Consider the following 19,670-nt stretch of genomic DNA (forward strand, 5'->3'; position numbering starts at 1 on the left):
TAAGATTTGCTGAGTTACTAAACATACAGCTCTCGGCAGTCTGAGCTATATAGGGGAGAGTGTGTCTATTTTGAGCAGCTCAAGGTAAAACAGTGCACCTACCCAGTTACCCCATTTTCTGGTCAGTGGGTGCTTATGTCATTTATTTCAAGGGGAGAGTGAGGAAAGGACACACAAAAGTTACCTCATCTTTATCCTAAAGCAGCTGCACAAGCAGTAGAAAGGGAGAGGGCAGCACACAGAAGGCCTGAATAACTGCACCGCAAAGAGCACCAGCAAACAGCTTCTGTGAAGGACGTGCCTGCTACAGTGAGGATTGTTTCCACCAGCAGAGCTCAGACCTTTCCTTAAGAAAGAAGCTGCCTTTCATTCTCCACCTACATGAAGGTTAGGAGATTTTTGTTTGGTTTGTTTTTTTAAACCACCTTCCAACTTACCACAATCATTCTGGATTTAGTAGGATTTAAACAAGGTATTTTATCCAATTTGGACAGCTAACAAAGAGAACCGGATGTGCCTTTAAGAAAAAAGAAAAAACACATAAGCAGTCTTGAAACACTGAAATGAAGCCTGGAAGTACTCGGGGAACTCTGCACCCTGTATAGTTTGTCAATAAATCTTTATAGTCAAAAAAGGAACCAAAACTACGAACAGCAACTTTTCTTTTTTTTAGAGCAGGGTGCAGAGCGGCTTTCAGTTGAACGGGAAAGGTCTAGGTAAGTACTGAAGCACCCCAGCCAAGGTTCAAATATTTTATTTTGTATTCATATAGTATGAAGGTTCTTATAGTTCCCACAACATATGATGTAGCATGCAGAGGAAAAACTAAACGTTCAACATAAATCATTTTTCCCCACACAAACTAAAAAAACACCCTCATCCCTCCCCCTTCCAATCCCCCTAAGGAAATAACATTAGCACTAATTTCTATAATGCCAGCCAAGATATGCACAAGCAAGTAAGAGAAATCGAAAGCATTTGCTAAAATGTTTGTAACAAATACTTATGTACAAAAAATTCACAAAAGACTAGTTCCCCCTTGAAGCAGAGCACATGGCAGTTGACACTGGAACAGATACAACCACTGGCTGGGATTATAAGCCACGTACTGATCCAGAGGAAGAAAAGTTACATGTAGTGGAGATTTTTGTTTTGAACATTAACATTTACCAAAGTTTGGCAACATTATCTTTTTAAATTATGCAAATTATGTAAACAAGAGGAACATTTCAAATCGATCTACATGCAAAACTTCATGTCATGCAAGGACACCAAGCACCTGGATTTCTCTCTCACAGACAGAGCCCATGATGTGCAGCACTCAGTCGAAGGAACAGCTATGGCAGACAGGTGCTCGACTGAAGTAGGTTCAGACAACCTGCGCTTTCCACTGCTGATTATAAAACAATTTTTTTTTAATAGAAAAACTACTATACAGGAAAGATGTACTGTCCTAAAAAAATCTAGCAAATGTTTTTCTTCCAGCCAATAGTACCATTGCAGAAAAGGGAAGGGCTGATATAAAGTTGTAAAACATGGCTCGCTACTTTTATATCACACAAATATATCAAGTTACCATCCGTTACAAATTATGATATGGACAAATCTAGAAAAGAAAAAAAATTCTCCAGGCAAAGGACTGGAGAACTGCAAGAGGTATAAATTTAGATAGTGTGAAGTTTTCCTCCTCTATGGCATAGGTTAACAAGATTTTCCCCCTGTATGAATCCTATATACATATATATATATAAAATATTACCAGTTTATTTATGCTACCTGTAGTAGTATTTAAATGCAGAGGGGAAACTATCGTGGTTGAAACAACAGAATTTAAATGGCAAGAGCATTTTATCATCTAAGTACTGTATAAAATAAGTAGATGGGAATCCTGCACAGTTACGTCGATCCTAATTTCATTAAGCTAAGCGCAAGAGAAAATCATGAATGCGTCTAACACCTTGAGCGGCTGTATCTAAACTGAATCCAGAACAGCAGATTTGCCTTAACTTCAGGACAGCTGTAACTGCTCCGCATTCCTAGGTGACGAAATCTAGTGGCCATCAAAGCATTCTGCAGTTACTATACGCACACGAGGGCTAGTTCTTGGCAGTAGCATTAAACTATATTCTCATATTAAGTAGAACTGTACTAAGTTATTTAGCAAAGAGACACAGTCCCTGGTAATATATTAACAGGTATAAATAAACTTAGTCTCCTGTGTTACAAAAAATGTAATTAAGGTGAATTAATAAGAAGCAATGCTTTGTCAGCCAGTCAATATATAGAAACATCTGAACAGTCACAGGAAAAGCGAAAGAGTTGACCTAACACCCAGTTAAAATTTTACATTCTTCTACTATATATATAAAACTGTGTGAAATAAAAGTAAGGATGTATATCCATATATTGAACTGTTAATATTCTGCTTGGCACTTTGTACTCTAGTTTTGTTTCTGAATCAAGTATATTAAATTAAAGCCCACCTAGCTACTACATATAGAAAGCTACATATATATCTATATATAAATACACACACACATATATATATATAGATAGATATTTCCTTGTTATAAAAGATGAAGAAAAATAAATTAAAAAGCCAACCCCTTCCCTTTCTCCACCACACTGATATGCTCTTTCCATCTTTGCTGTCCTTCAGACTTTAAAGTGCTACACTGAGTTATTGAGAGAATAAAAGTTCAATAACACTTAGTTGGCTTCATGAGGCTCATGTTGGAAAATGTGGCTTCACAGAGAAAAATACTTCCATTTAAATACACAGAGAGCATTGCTGGACGTCTTGAGCAGATCTTCAGAGATGGAGAAGAAAGCAAAAGTGTTGGGTGGTGCCCTACAGAGTCACACGTCTACAACCATCTTTTTGTGGATATCTAGGCCTCCTACAACCTGGGAGAAAAAGAAAGTGTTCATAAATAGATGAGAACTGACAGTCAGCACAACACAAAGAACACACTTTATTCGGAAGATTCAGGTCAGTCATAATTACAGCACCTCTCTGGCCTCTCCAAACTTATTTACATTTCCCAAGTACTGTGTGCTATGCGAATGAATTATGTATGAACCAAGGTAATTACATTAGTACAATTTACACACTCAAGGGCCTGAAAAACAGCGTCAGTTACACCATTTTGGCTTTCCTCCCCCATCTCATATGCTGACTTTGTATTATGTTTCAGCATGTTAAAGGAAAAGCTGACTTTACTTCTGAAACGCCCTGTAAAAGCGTGCACCTTGACATGAGAAGCAAAGGGCCTTAGGAAAGGCGGCAGGATTTCTGACAAAACCACATGCATCCAGAAAAGAATTCCCAGGGTTCAAAGGTGTACGATTCATGCAGAGAGAAAGGAAGAAAGCTGTAATGTCAGAGGAACTTTTTGTAAGTGGAAATAAAATTCAAAGGCCAAATGGTATGGCCAAACACCATGAAAGAAAAAGCATTTTCGTAGATGGCGTAAAATTCGAAGAAGGTAAAATGCAAGAACAAGAGGATAAGAGATTGTAGGAATGAAAGGTGTCTCGTCAGGAGGTCAGCAGCTGAAGAAATTGAAAGAAAGGTAGAGGAAAAAAAAAAAAAATCAAACAGCAGTACAAGACAGGAAGTGTGGGGAGAAGCCCAAGGACAAAAGAAAAGAAAGGGCAATATCATATTGGATGGATGGCCAGAAGAAGACAGCCCAGTGCAAGAAACAGATATTTCACTAATGTAGGTGTTTGCAGGCTGCCACTCATTCCAAGTTCTCTGCAGATGACCACGGATTTTCACATGATGCCATCAAAATAATTAAACTCTCAAAAAAAAAAATGCAGACAATAGAACCTTTTTGCTTTAATAGTCTGGGGGCAGGCAGATTTTTTTTTTTGCCTTTTTTTAGAACTTGCATTGATGACGAGTACGAACAAGTTATGTTGGAACTGAAGTTGTAAATTCAAGGAGTAGGAAACACTGGAGTGCCTATCGACTCAAACAGTGTTACCTAGGTGTATGTTCATTAAGACACCATTTAGAATTAATGTGTAAACAGTCATTATTGCAATTTTTAAATATTCCAGTTTTGACGTGTCATTTACTTTTTTTTTTGAGAGAGAAAGAATTTAAAACTTGCTGTCAACTAATTAAACAGATATATGACATGGGTGAAAATCGACTATTTCAAGTCTCCAGTGCTACATTCAAACATTCTGCTCAGTAAAACGCAGTTTTTAAAATGCACATTTCAACTGTTTGTCCTTTTTCAAGAGCAGCACCTGAGCGGTTACTCTCCCTGTAAGTGACACAAATCCCACTACCCTGGCCTTTGTAAAATCCCCCTCTTCTGCAGCTGGCAATAATCTCCCCAGGCTCTCTCCAAACCCTTAAAGATAAATCTTTCTGAAGGGTGATCTGGAGCAGACGCCTAGTTTAGAGATTGGGAGATTAACCTGAAGTTCACCTCTGTGGAACACACCTTTTCCCCCTCCACGCACCACCCCTGGTAGTGATGCTTTTTTTAAAAACAGAGATCTGCTGTGACATACTCTGGTTTTACAGCTTTCAGATGGTTTGAAGCCTTTTTCCCCCTCCCCTCAGCAGACTGTACGTGCCTGCCCATCATGCTTGGAGATTTTTTACTCAGGGTATTCTGTTAAGCAGCTAAAGACATTTAAAACAACTGAAAGTGCTGTTTCTTTTTCAATCAAATTTAGCTATTGAAAACAAGGAAACCCAGCCTCCTACGACAAGCCAGTCACTCACAACACATCTTTAAAGCTGCTATTTTCTACCAGCATAGAGAATGGAATCCAAGATACGTCTTCACATCAGGCTAACATTTTCATCTATATACAAAAATAATTAGAACTAGTCTTGTGTTTATTATGTCATAAAATGACATAGAAATTACTTTATACAAGTTGCTGTGCTCTGAACGCAACACCCTCTTCTTCTGGCAGACCAGATTCATGGGGAAAGTCTGCACCCTGAAGGAACCGATTCAGGGCTTGCTCACAGGCCATAAGACACATTGCTCTGTTGGAAGCCACAAGACGAAGATATCTATCATAAAGCTGTGCCAAAGGGTGACTGCTGCCAGATCTGAATAAATACTCTGCTTTTAACACCTTACCCTTTATACTGTTTACCATTTTTCCTCCTGTTTTTTTAACTGCAAATTATCGAAGTTTTCTTTAGAGGTTACTTACAGCACAGAATTCTTCAAAGGATATTCTTCCATCACCATCCTTATCTGCATTAATTATGGTTTTATCTACAATTTGCTGTAACTGAGTGTCTTTGAGATTGTTCCCAACCATCATCTTCAGCACCTGGAAGAGCTCTCCATTTGAGATATAACCATCTTTGTCCATATCGTAAATGCGAAAAGCAACTGCAGAAGTAAAATATATATGTATATATGTAAAACTTCCAGTAACAAATGTGGTCAGAGAAAAGCAATATACGTTCATGTCCTTTTGCATTAACAATAAGTGATGACACAATCCTGCACAAAGTGAGATTTCTAACAGCCTTTCCAATTCATTCTGAGAGACATGAAACGTCAGAAACAATATAAGGAATGGTGCTACTATTGAGTTTAAAAGGAAAAAAAACACTTTAGAAATGTCAATAGAGATTGTTTTAGCACCAGCAGTAAAACAACTCCATAAACACTGAACCTCACCACCGCGAGTAAAGCACCCAGGTAGCAGAAAAAATCAAAGCCTTCCAGGGAACAGATGAATCAAAATCCCACCTAGTTACTTTGCTGTAAACAGTTTAGCATTAAGATGAATTTATTTTTAAACATTTCAGTACAGCAGATTTCCTTCCCAAATCTATATTCTGTCTTAGTTATTGAAAGCTACATCTATGACTCAACCTATCCCTTCCCCACTCCAAAAGCCTGGGTCATGTTGTGTTCCTGAGATGCAGTTCTCAAACAATAATTTTAGTGCTGGTCTACTGCAATAGCAAAGAATTTCATATTTTTCATATACTCCCATAAAGCAAAGCACATAGCTAACAGTTTTGTGAACTAAGTATCCTTAAATGATTCCCCCCCCCTTTTTTTTTTTTAAATGGGAAGCACCTGACGATATTCAGAAGGCAACATCCTCAAACATTCCCCACAGAACAGAGTGCTGGCAAATTCTTCACATGTGACAAGGTGTGCAAAAAGCTTACAATCTACCTTCATCATCTCCCACTCTTTTAGAGCAATCTGGATTCACTGATTTCTCAGAGTTAACTAACAAAGGTAGATTTTTAAGGATCAAAAACATTTTGTTAAGGAAATTCAAAATACTTACACCTCAACTTCTGTTCCTTATCTCCTTTGACACTGAACTGGGAGACTCCTTCTATAAATTCTAAATAATACAAGAAAAACATTTACAAAAAGATATTTTTTTTAACACAACAAGGAAACCAACATTCAGAAGTTGCCAGTAAATTGCCCTAAAAATCTTTAAAATATTGCCTACCTTGTGACACCTAAGTGTCCACATACTTTGATACTTTAATGTTGTTTCATGTGAAGTACTTTAAATCCAATACTGCACTCACTGAACCAACTTGTTCACACCAGAATTTAACTAATTCTGAACTAGACTTTCACCAGGTTCTGATACAAAACTCCATTGAGATTTGTACTAAATCTACTCCCAGTGGAGTTTCTCATTATAGAGCTCCTTCTCAAGATTGGTTTCTCAACTTAATGCAAGAGTTACATGAAACTAAACTGCTCAAAAAAAAAAAAAAGACCCTAATAAAGTATTTTTATGTAAGAAACAGGGTAAAAAGAAAATTTATACTGTTGAACAATGAAGTCATTATCCCAGGAGCAAACTCTTCACTTGCCAAAAACCCTGGGATGAGATCCCATAACTAGACTTCCTAGAACTTTGGGTGGTAAAAAGGACAACAGTGCAAAACAGCAAGCTAAACTATGGTATAGAAAGAAGAGAGGTACAGCAATATAGCATTAGATTAAAAGGCCTACTACAATTTCAACAAGTTTTGGGAAAATATGTCAACAGTTCCTATAATATTCATCAACAACATGCTTGACTGATAACATGAGCTTTACTGTTATAGTTATGAAAGATTAGTCTAAACTTTGGGTCTTTCAACAAAAGAATGCAAGTTTCCTCACACTTGTAGTTTTCTTTTTCATAGAATCACAGAATGGTTCGAGTTGGAAGGGATCTTGGAGATCACCCAGTTCCACTCCCCTGCCCTGGGCAGGGACACCTCCCACCAGACCAGGTTGCTCAAAGCCCCATCCAGCCTGGCCTTGAACACCTCCAGGAATGGGGCAGCCACAGCTGCTCTGGGCAACCTGGGCCAGGGTCTCACCACCCTCATCATAAAAAAAATTCTTATATGCAATCTATCCTCTTTCAGTTTAAAATCTTTCCTTTGAGCTTCCCTCTGAGATAGAAATAAAGAAATTAAATGAATCAAACTTGGCCAGATGACGACAACAGAATTCATTGCCACTTACTGCAACAGCATCATTTTACCATGGAAAATTGATTTTGACAACTTCCTGTTCCCACCCAAGAACAACAGCTCTTGATAATTATATTAATCACAGCTCAATGTCACATACAATATAGCATCATCTTTCATCACGGCCTATTTTTCACAAGAGGATTTTGAACAATTACATACAACAATTACTGCTTTGGGAACTGATACCAAGAAAAAGCCTCAAAACCTCAACATTCCAATTACACTGTAGTTCTCCCTATAGAAATTTCTGGGGTTTTGTAAAGGTTATCAGCTTTTGTATTTTAACATTTTATTTAAAATGTCAGCCTGACAATATAAAAGACATTTAAGAATTTTCTCCAATAAAAAAAAGCCACCAAAACTCAAGAAAAACTGATTAATCTTTTCTAGTCATGAGCAACAAGAGCTACTAAGTTTTACTTGAACTGAAGTTACAGACTATGACTTCTTAGAGTCAGAGACTGTTTTATCATCAACTACTAATGAAGATTTTTAACCTGCTGGCCCTTTTAACCACAAATACTTAAAATAAGGCTAAAATTTTGGAGGAATTTACCAAATCAAAACTCTTCTCTTGAAGTGTCTACTTAAGATCATAAAAAGAATCCTGTAAAGAAAGTATCAATACAAAAATATGGACCACATTCCCAATTTTAGAAAACTATTTTCGAAATACTCCAAAAATCTCATAACATTTAGATAAATACAACTGATGCACAGACAGGTGATGCACACACCACTTACACAATCTATCCCACTTTTTTCAGTCTCTTCAGCCTAAGAATAGACTTCAGATAGCACCACAATTAAGAGTATGAATTGGTGTACTTCAAGAGATACTTAATGAGTAGTCTTAAATCAGTATGACCTGGAAAGCTATTCCTAAACAATCTGCTCTTTTAAGCATTTCATTCAGGAGTGCCCTAATACACCAGAGAAACTAGTTTTACTGGTACTCAGTTTCCCAAGGAATTAGCACCTTATTTTGATTAACAAGTTTCCTTCGCCCTTCCTTTCTTGCAAAATTAGATTGCAATAAAATACCACCACCTGTCACAAAACACTGCATCTTACCTTTGAAGTCAACTTCTCCATTTCCGTCTGTGTCAAATATATCTATTACTCGCTGTACTAATGGGTTCTGTTGCAATTCAGGTAAAGACATGAACTCTTCCACACTCAAAGAGCCAGAGTTGTCCAAATCAAGCTTCTTAAATCTCTTTCCTAGTCGTTTTATCTCATCAGCATCAACTGAAAGGAAAAAAAAACCAAACAAAAAATCCACACCTATTCTCAGAAATGCTTCAGTAAACTCTTTGCCAGTTAAATACAGTGCACATTTCTTCATTGCTTTTCTACCAGAATTTCTGCTACTTTATTACAACTATTAAACAGTCTCATGGAAGATTATAAAGGTAATGTCAAATTCTGAAGACAAACACAAGTCTTTTCATTTTAAATAAGCCTTACCTTTTTTCCTCCCTGCACCAGCCATAATACAGTTAGCCCTGTGACTCACAGAATAGCACATGCTGACACAACGTTTTTAAGGATTGAGGGTGCTTAGCTAGTTCTTAGTCAGACAGCTCTTATAAATACCAGGTATGAAGAAATTAAAGAAGAAACCAGGTTTTCTTTGAAGGAGCTAGCATTACATTAACACTAGACTAAGATAAGTTAGAAAGACAATTATACTAGTAAGCGTATTAGTAAAACTAGTGCTTCTTTAGCACAGCAAACATGTGAGATCTCCTGGGATACATGCCAAGTTAAGCAGGTTAACACAGTCCTACTGTTGACCAGTTATCACTCACCTACTCAAAACATCACACAGACAGACCTAAGATAATTTTTTTTCTTCTGTCTCAAACAGAAAAAGACATACCTGTAGCCTTGACCTGCATACATCATTTTTTTTTTGTTCCTAGAATTTAAAGCAGACTCAGGTTCTGCAGCAGCACCACTTCATCTATCTTCTTCAAATTTGCAGAGAATCTCAGTTAAAGCATATAACCTAGTACCCTACTTTACACCTTGGATTTTGCCAGGAATAGACTAAATCCGAGAATCCATAAAAATTACTAAAAGAAATCTTGTACTCTGTTACCACTGAAAAGCTTGAAACATTTTCCCTGAAAATTACCTATTGGCAGCTTGATTTATGAGACCTAAGTTAGTTCACAAATTGCTCACCGTGTTTGGGTATGAAGGAGGAACTGAGGTTCTTAGGAAGTCATAGAAAGCAGCCAGCATAGAGCAAGCCACAGCAAACAGATCTTGCAGAACCTGAAGCTTTTACACTCTCCATACCAATTTCTTTCCTAACATGAACAGTCTCCTCTGCATTTCTTACCTTCATTTAGTGCACTTGCTCCAATAGTAAAAGGAATTGTTTTTTTAACTTCTACAAGGCACATACATACCCCCGATCCACTTTACATCACATTAATACCTTCTTAGGCTTTTGTAAAAGCGCAGCATAAAAACAAACAGCACTTAGTCTTTCCAGTACATCAGGTCAGCCAAGATGCAGAGCTTTATGTTTGGAAACTGTAGCCAATTCAGAGACCAGATCCTCTACCAAAGCAGTCAAAAACTTCCATTTAAATTTCTTGATATCGTTGTCTAAAAGCCAACCAGACACAAATCCAGAGACAGACACAACTGCAGTACTTCAGAATGAAATGGAGAGAGCGCACTTGAAGTCCAGAAGCACAAAAGTATTTTGCCCGAATAGTAAATTCTGACATTCTGCAGTTAGTCATTCTTGGTAACTGCTTGCAACTAGAGAGGCAAAAAAGGGTCGATACTGCCAGAATAATCTTCCCTTTGCTGTGCCAGCAAGCGACAGATCTGACTGCTTCTAGGGCTATAAAAATAAAGCTAAACAGCATTTGCAGAGGCTTAAAGTAGTTCCCTCAGTTTCCAGTATGCAATTTGGCATTTCAATTAATTAGGTTCTCGACTGCAAAAAAGCCCCGTTCTTCTTTCCACCAGTTTATGCAGAAGCCTAGAATGTGATTGAAGGTGTACCCTTAACAGCAGGACACCGCAGCACAGCGTCAAGAACACATTGCTGTCGACACAGCTACACAGAAACCCCTCCGGATCATGTGAAAGGAGCCATATCACCACCATATGGTAAGCTGCGTGTAGAACATAATCATTAGACTAAAAGACGACAGTATTAAAAGAGAATGGCAAAGCAGAGCTCCACTGGCAATTAGCCCAAACAGTTGCTTATGAGTTCTGCCAGCACAAAATGCTGCTTCTCACCAATTTGCTGAAGGTATTTGCCAAGTATTGCTTCTGTCCGCAGAAACTCCTTGGTTTCCATTTTCCTCAAAATCTTAAAACTGTAAATGGAGTCAGTCTTCGAAATGGCGGGCACGATTCTATCCTCACTCCCTGCCCTGAAGTTATCAGACCTGCTACAGTTTAATGCAAAGCCAGCACCTTGGCAAGCTGTTAACACGGGAATCTCATTTTTAGTGCAAGCTCTACACTCCAGACTTGCAACTCACAGAGTTAATATCCTGAAAAAAAATCCTCACAGCACAAGCATTTAAAAAGTACAAAAACATTAAGTATGGCTTGTCACACTATGTAAACACACTTTCCAATGTAAAATGAACGTACAAATAGAGATAATTTTTACCCAAATTACAATCATGTATATAAGGACTTGTCCAGCCATGACATCAGCCTCTCTACTTTTATTAGCCATGTTTAAAATCATAGCCTGCTCCAACCACAACTCCCTTACTTCCTTTACCTGCACTCAGAAATCACAACATCTTTCAAGTAACTGGCCATTTATTTTTGTTATGACAAATCCCTCACAAATGATCTATTTCTGAAATCAGAAGTTTGCAATTGCATCTAGAACCCATGCTGGGAAACATTAAAACAACGTCCATGAGGTTTACTATTAGAACTATTTCCTACTGGAAAAAAAACCAAGAACAATAAAAGGTACATGAATTATTTCTTTAAATTATTTGTTTTTTAAAATTAACTTAATAAAACAACTAAATAGGAAATTGAAAGTATTACCTATAGTGTATATAATGCACTGTTACCAGATCAGTGAAATCTCACTTCCAATATTAATAGAAAGACTAGCACTGACTAAAAATGAAAGATTAAAGTCTCCGAAACAGCCTGAAATACTTCATAGTTCTGCAATTTCACAAAATCAGAGTAGAGAAAAAAGAAAGAAGCATTAACACAGCTGGATCTCTTCTCCCTTGCCACACAAACTCATGAGTTAATGAATTGCAAGTTTTTAAACATTTCTAACTTACACTTAAGAAAATCCTAAGTATCAGAACACAGCAATGACATTTTTACAGATGAGGATGCAAACAAAGAGACACCTGAGCCAGGACTGAAGACCATCAAAGTCATCGCTCAGAATCCTAAAGTAACATTAAGCAAAGTCTTATTTCCTGGTTTAGGAGCTAAAGACCATGGTTATTTTTCCTCACAAATATATAAGCAGAGACTGAAAGTGAGACTCAGAGTTCTGTCAGTGTTCTGCTATGAAGTGGAACCAAATACCACGCATACAAGTCACTCAAACACTGCCACATAGCTTTAAATTATTACAGCTGGCACAAAAGACAGACAAGACTAACCCTGCCGTTACGCTGGCCTGCTAAAGTAGAAAGAGAAGATCTTCCACACAAGATGTGCTAAGAAAACAAACTTTTTCCAGAAAGGTATTTTATCACAAGCTAATCTATCTCTAGCAGGACCCGTCAATGTGAATTAAAAAAACCCAACATTTAAACAGGACATTCAGAAACTGATCCAACACACACAATGTTAACAAGCAATACTACAGTAAAAATATATCCTCTGCCATCATCTGCATTTGCAATTAACCAGATACTTAAATTTACAAACCAGCAATGCTAAGAGAAGAATAAAGCACCCAATTTATTTTCTTCTTTTGAAGATCGTAGTCAAGGAGGTCAAAATTACGGATGATAAAGACAAGAATCAGATGATGGGAAGGGGAAGAGGTTGGAGATGCATGTCAGATTATTTCTCAGAATGCTTTTTGTCTTTTGTTGAACTCCAGCAGAGCAATGACGGCCTAAATTATGAAATTATAGAGTCTTCATACTTAAAAAACGTTAATTCCTCTTTCTCCACACATACCCACGTCCAATTTGATAGCTCATATGGTCAATTCCAGTCCACCTGCAATACAGAGTCCAGGTACAGATGCTAAGCAGCAGTTTTCTACTAGAAATGGGTATTAGAAATTTCTCATTCCAAACCTCAAGACATTCAAGCAAAGAGTTTGCCTACATTAGAGAGCTGAGACGGGTTCTACTCTTGGGGGCAAAAAAAACAAGTCAAAGAACAGTACTGAAGAAATTAATATCTCTGCAAAAAGCTGACCAAGTATCAACCTTGTCTAACATTTTGCTTCTGGCAATGGACACACCATGGACGAGAGCGGTTAGAGAAGAAAATAATGAAAAATCAAAGTAATTACAGGAACAGGAAAGTTCATGAGCCTCTGTTCATAATGAACATACGCATAAAAACATCTGCAGGTCAGTGTTTCATAACTGAATGTATGAATTTCATATAAGAACAATTTCATTATTTTCTCCCTCAATATATTGCAAGCACCCCACCTACCTTTAAAATCCTTTCTACAAGCTGAAATTTAAGAAGCTTATACACTTTTTCATATTTCAGTCATATTTCAGTAACATATTTGTCTTCATAAAATAGCTTTAAAAATAAAATAATAAGAACATAAAGTAAGGGATGAATGCATTATACTATAAGCCTTATTTTAAATTTGCACAGTTTTGTCTATTCTTTCTTCCTTTCATTCACAGTCATCACTTCTGCTGATTATCTCTGCCTGGGCTGAACTTACCTGAAAAACATGTAGGTTTGCAGGTTTTCTGCATTTGGGTTTGGGGTTTTTTTGTTTGATTTGTTTTGAATTTTTAAAGGAAAACGGCAAGCATTTAACAGCAAATTTCAAAAATATCCCATTCATTTTTTGTTCAGATTTCCTCCACAAGTGTGCATATACAACAGTCCTCATCTATGGTGGATGTGACCCTTTTACAAGACTGCTTTTTCTTCAGTATTCAGCAACAGACTGACTTTCTTAAAATTTCACATAGCTGTCACTGAAGAACAGAATACTGAATTAAGTTTTCAGAGCCTGAACAAAATAGTTCTTTTCCTCCTTCTCTTAAAGGCTCCTTACAGGCAACCTTGTGGCTACACAAACATCCTGAAGCTCTAGTGGAAATGCAAGGCACAGGACAGTTCAGATACAGTGGAGGTTTCTGAGCCAGAAAGACTGATGGTGGCAGTAGCAGACAGAATTTTACAAGAGTAGCTCAGGAGACCAGGACAGAGACGAAAACACTAGGAAATCCAAGGAGGTCCAAGTCCACAATCGTGTAAACAGGGTGATAAAAATCACTGAGCAAAATAAGGAGGATCAAGCTTTGTTTATATCATTTGAGACAGAGTTTGCCTGTGACTCATCACAGCGCTCTGAGCTTCCTTGAGCTCTGGCCGCAGGGAGCGTTTCTCTAACCTCAAACTCAAGTTAGCCTTTTTTATGCTTTGCTCCCCAGCTGAGAGGAGGCTCTGTGCTTCCTATGCTTTTCAGCAGAATCAGAAAGTATCCTGTCAGCTTGGCACCAATGACTGAGCTCACAAACTTACTAACCGGCTAGAAATAATACCTGTTAAATGTTTTTCTCTGAAACACTTCGCTGGTAGCCCTGCAGAAACATCAAATTATTCACTTTTCTAAAGTGCATAGAGTTACTTATGTTATTTATGTTTATTTCAAAATCTATTTTGAATTTCATTCACCTTTTAACTAACACAAGGTAGGGGTTTTTTAAACAGTACCAGTATGAAGGACTTTGGGTTAAAGAGCTATCAGTATTCTCAAAAGATTCCTCTTTCATCCAGGTATTAAAATTCTAGAGCCAACAATACCTGCTTTGTATCTTGAATTTATTTACATACATCTAAAAATGTGATGAATTAGGTTAAAATGCAAGGGCTCTATGCTTCCAAGGACCACATGCAAATTTTCTTGTGTAACTCCCATTTTAGAAAAGGAGCTTTATTTTTCAGCTGGACACTCTCTAATATGTTGATACGTGTTGCTGAATACCCCACTCCTTTCCCCCAACACAGAACAGAACAAAGGATGATCCATGATGTTTTAAAACACTTGTGTGTTTCAAGCTGTTACTCATACAACTGATGCTTAGACAGTATTGTACAAAGCATTCAAGAGGCAACTCAAAAAGCTTCATTAAAAGCAGATTTCTGGAGCGCAGTGTGCTCTGTGTTAAAAAAAGGAATTTCAGAAACATTTTTAATGGTATTTTTTCTAGTCAACATAAACATACATGGCTAGCTTCCTATTGATACGATAGTCAAAACTAAAGAATGCCTTAAAAGGCATCTCTCTGAAATCCACTACATTTAGTGATAATGTAACAGGGTAACTGCTTCTGTATTCAGACATGCTGTACATCCACTGCTGCAGAGACACAGGCACCTGCAAAGTTCACAAACCTTAGAAAAGCTGTACATCTCTCAGGAAAGAGGTGAAATCTGTTTACCTAAATGTTTAAACCTGTATTTAAAAGGTTGGGTTTTCAGATACTCTTAAAATACTGGCTCAAAGTTACAACTAACAAAAACCAGACCAGAGTCTGGTCACAGAGAGCCTAGTTTCCACATATTTTTCAAATATGACATCATTATAAACAAGAATATTGCTAAGGTATTAGAAAAAAGATTTTTGTAAATAAAACACATTCTGAAATTTATTTTAAAATATTTCCAGGTTAAAAAAAATATATTTTTTCCACCCATAAGAATGGATTGCAGAGATCTCAAAATAAAACAGACCTTCAGCAAAAGCTCTCACCTCTATCTACAATCTTATCTGATTCAGGAATATAATGTTTCAGAGTAGCAACCAAGACAGCCATTTCAGTCTTGGAGATCGGATTTCAAAAAGATGACGCCCTTGAGAACACATTCAACCACTTGTCTTGTATATGCTTACACGCAGCTGGCCTAATCCTTTTCATGACTTCAGATGTGTCAATTACAATTTCCTAAGTTAGAAAAGAGATACTAGACTCTTTATCCTAAAACCAAAACATACTATAAAGTATTATTTGTATTCCAAAATGCTATAAACTATTTTCTACTATAAAATATTGTTCACTATACTATAAAATAGTTTTCTTCATAGCTTTTTGCTATGGTAAAATTTTCTTACAGATAATTTGACATAGCTTGGCTGACATCAATTTTTTACCATGTAAAACAGCACTAGATTTCCAGTAATTTCTCAGACACAGCACAGATGAGAAACAAAACCATATTCTTTTAAGGAATCCAATAACACTAATTCACCCACTGAAAAGAATTAATGTTATAAAATGAAGGGTATTAAGAATATTCTTGACTACTCAATGGTGTGCATCCTCTACACAGTATCTTGAACTTGCTTCCTGTAACTGCCAACTTTAAAACAAAATTAGTGTTATAAAACAAGGCACCAAAATAGCGATTGCAGTGCCAGGCAGAGGTTACAACCCAATGGCACGGTGCAGACAGCATAAATATATTATTGCTAATTGTCAAGTCTCCCAAAAGCCTAACCATTCAAAATCCTTATCAAATTATCTTCAAAAACGTTGTCTGTTCTTGCCCTGCAAAGCTTTTGTCCTGTCAGTGACAACTACTTGGAAGCAGCATGAACATTTAACATTTGAAAAACAAGATGAATACGTACTTAGTGGACTTATTCACAGACATGCTACTGTACACATCTGTAGCCCAGAAAAAACCTGCTTTCAGGATATTCAGGCATACAGAATCTTTAAACACAGTGCAATCATTCCAGCGATTAGGCACAGTCAAGCAAAGGGACATGTGTGATTACTACATCTTCCCCGATGTCTGTAGTTACATTGCTCCCAGAGAAGCAACTGACTCTCTACTGTGAGAAGGGCCATCAAAGCATCGAAGCTTTAATCATGCAAAACCTCAGATTTACACAATGATATCCTCAACATACAGTTTAACCACAGAATATAATGTGGAAATCTCTTCCTCTGCAACAAAAGGGAGCAAACAAGCTCAGTAATAAACCTTTAGGTTGGCAGTTGCGACCAACGAATATAGCCTGTCCCAGAATCAAGTTAAGGATGGCAACACACTGCTTACAACTCTGGCAGAAACATATCTAGTTTAAAAAAAAAAAAAAATAAGTCTTCAGAAGCCAGTTTATCCCTAAGGAAAATCTGACCAATGGAGCAGTAACCTAAGACTGACACACGATTCAGGAAGAGACTACTGAAGGCTTCAGCAAATACGAAACTTCCACCCACACATCCATATTTAACAAAATATACACTGAAAGGGTAACAGCAATGCAGTGCTGTGGGTAAGATTCTCAAGTGTTTACAAACTGATGACTCAAATTATAACTCATGTGGACATGTGTATTAGGCATAGAGGACTTGTAAATTACTAGCTAAAGCCTCATTTCTCTGAAAAATGTATTTAGAAAAAGATTCCGCCATGATTATTTATTTTATATTACCATTTGACTTACGAGAGATGGAATTCAGTTATGACTAGCATTGTGAAAGCAATCTAGAAGACAGTCTCTATCTTTAAGAATTTATTATCCTGGTTAAAAACAAGATCTGATTCACTAAAGATAAGGAATCTTACCAAGCAGTCCATACATACACAGGTCAATGCATGACTTAGTGCTGAAGAAAAATATTCAAGGGAAAAAACGGTTAAAAATAAGTATGCTTGGCACAACACCACAGGGACACTTCACAAGACAACCCTTTCTTTGGTCAGCTTCAGTCAGGAAATACTTTGTTATTTTTACAGGGCAGACTAACCCTGTGAGAGGGAGCAATGAATTTTATGCTCATGTGGCCAAAAGCGAGTAACACCCAGTGGCTTCTCACCTAAATGCCTGCCTGCAAGCATACACAGGAAAAAAATGCTCTTAGCCTCAAGCTCTCTTTCCTCTGAGGGTGCAAAGACAGCTTAGGCAATATACTTCGCTCCTAACATAACACGTGCTGCACCGCAAGCCGTTCCGCATCTCTGAGCGACTGGCACTGGGATCATGGAAAAGACCCCCCAGTTGAACTACCACTTCTAACACTTCACTGTACAGACACCAAATCTATCATAAGTTTGTTTCATATTCTAATAGAAAAGTTGAAAGAAACTTTACATGGCTTTTTTTTTAAGATAGATTGTAAAATCAAAAATCAGTCCAACAGCAATAGCTATTTTTTTTTCCAGAGGTAATCTTTTACCTTTTAATTGTACTCTTTTGGTTACTATATAAACAGCACAATTTTTCAAGCAATAAATTAAATAAATTCATACATTAAACTTGTACATATCGATCTCCAACTAAGATTAACCTCTCTAACAATATAATGTAGCAATTAAAAAACTTACAGTGCGAGCACATTTCCAAAGGGTAACTTGCCTCATTTCCCTGAAACACAAAAAAAGAACAAAGTTGCAATTATTCCCAAGTTAGCTTAGACGATCTATTTTAAGTTTCAGCACTGTAAAGATCTGGGGCAATACAAGTTACATGGTTATTAAATATAAATATATATATACACATTAAACCCAACAGCCACAGACTGTTTTATTTGGATGGGTCTATGTTGCCAAAACATACAAAGAAATATAAAACCATTGAGAGGTTTCCTCCGATGAGAACTCCCATGAACATATCAACAGACCACACTATGGTAAGAACTTCAATCACACATTCCAAACTCCAAAAATCAAACTCACTACTTATATATTGTGCAAATACTGCTTTGCAAATTAAAATAATACTTAATTTCAAGACTTCACATAATCTTTTTACCATTTCACTTTACACACATAAACAGACATGTCCTTACAAATTACCATGACAAACGTTATTCAATTAGCGTAAGAAAATCACAGCATATTTTCCCCACAGAGCCACCTGCCCACTCCGCCCAAATAGGATTCACACAGGAAGAGTGATGCAAAGAAGTGGTTTATGTGACAAGAAATTCCAATGTAACAGCTTTACATTTAAATATTTTTGTAATGTACTATGTTAGTATGTTCCTGTTTTGTAGCTGAATGGAAAGTTAAACTAAGATTTTACATCCTTGCTGCACTACAACAGTCATAGCAAGAAAAATTAACACTTTGAGTACACAGTCACTTTGAACTTGCACATACCGAAATCCACTACTACCGCAACATAAACGCCAAAAGACGCTAAAATTGTAAGTTGTTTTTTTTTTCTCCAAACGCCTCATCTTGAGCCAGAGAAGATCACAATACACACACGTTTAATATTTTTTCAGAATCAGTCAGCAAAGGAGTGAACAGGTAACTGAAGAGATTCATAACCATACATTTTCATAAAGTTCTTTTTAAAGGAGTGTTTTATACAAAATGAAACATATTTAAGATGAGTCTAAGACACGTTCTATTCAGCAGTGTTTCTCTTACAGTGTGGAGCGTAAGGGATTCCATAGCTGAGCACAGAAAGACTCCTCAAAATTATACAAAATTGAACAGAAATACAGATTACTTGATAGAATAAAAAAAATTTTTTAAAAAAAGGAAGAACTACATTTAGCCTGGAAGCATGCGACTGCATTTCCTAATAAGGACAGAAAGGGGCAGAACAAACATCTTGTGAATCTAAACATGTCGGAGAAGAGATGCATTGTTAGAGGGGTTGTTTGCTACTTTTTTTTACCTCCAAAATACATTCACTTTACTTATCCCCCACAATCCCCAAGCTCTCTTGCTTCTTAAAAGTTAACATACTTGCTTTATAAGCAGAGCAGCAAAAGATACAGCCTTAAGTGCTTCCCCAATGGCTACTTACAGCAACACAAAGTAGCAGAACAGAAATCCTGAAAACCTCAAGAGCATGACTGAGATATCCTGCAGGAGAAACTTATTCCACTGTGGCAGGGAACCTGGGAGCCCAGTGCCACATGGAAAGTCTTGGACAGAACCCAATCAAAGTCTTCGAAAAAACAGTGAAGACCAAAACAAGATAGTGAAA

At 37.1% G+C, this 19,670-nt stretch overlaps 1 protein-coding gene across 3 annotated transcripts in view; it reads right to left on the reverse strand.

The window, feature by feature from the left end:
* Window positions 1-738: 738 nt before the first annotated feature.
* Window positions 739-19,670, reverse strand: part of PPP3R1 (protein phosphatase 3 regulatory subunit B, alpha) — a 40,504-nt gene continuing 21,572 nt past the window's right edge. The window contains exons 2-7 of one of the 3 annotated variants that reach the window (XM_054197489.1): window positions 18,050-18,089; window positions 15,465-15,657; window positions 8,588-8,764; window positions 6,307-6,366; window positions 5,200-5,384; window positions 739-2,907 (exon numbers count right to left, since the gene is read on the reverse strand). In XM_054197489.1, the coding sequence (XP_054053464.1) occupies window positions 2,860-2,907; window positions 5,200-5,384; window positions 6,307-6,366; window positions 8,588-8,764; window positions 15,465-15,528 (534 nt within the window). In that variant the 5' untranslated portion in view covers window positions 15,529-15,657; window positions 18,050-18,089 and the 3' untranslated portion in view covers window positions 739-2,859. Of the gene's footprint in view, window positions 2,908-5,199; window positions 5,385-6,306; window positions 6,367-8,587; window positions 8,765-15,464; window positions 15,658-18,049; window positions 18,090-19,670 lie in introns of those variants that run through there. The other 2 variants (XM_054197490.1, XM_054197491.1) reach the window with 2 other exon arrangements.

This window comes from Rissa tridactyla, chromosome 3 (genome assembly GCF_028500815.1).
Source record: "Rissa tridactyla isolate bRisTri1 chromosome 3, bRisTri1.patW.cur.20221130, whole genome shotgun sequence".
In the NCBI taxonomy this organism is placed as follows: Eukaryota; Metazoa; Chordata; class Aves; order Charadriiformes; family Laridae; genus Rissa; species Rissa tridactyla.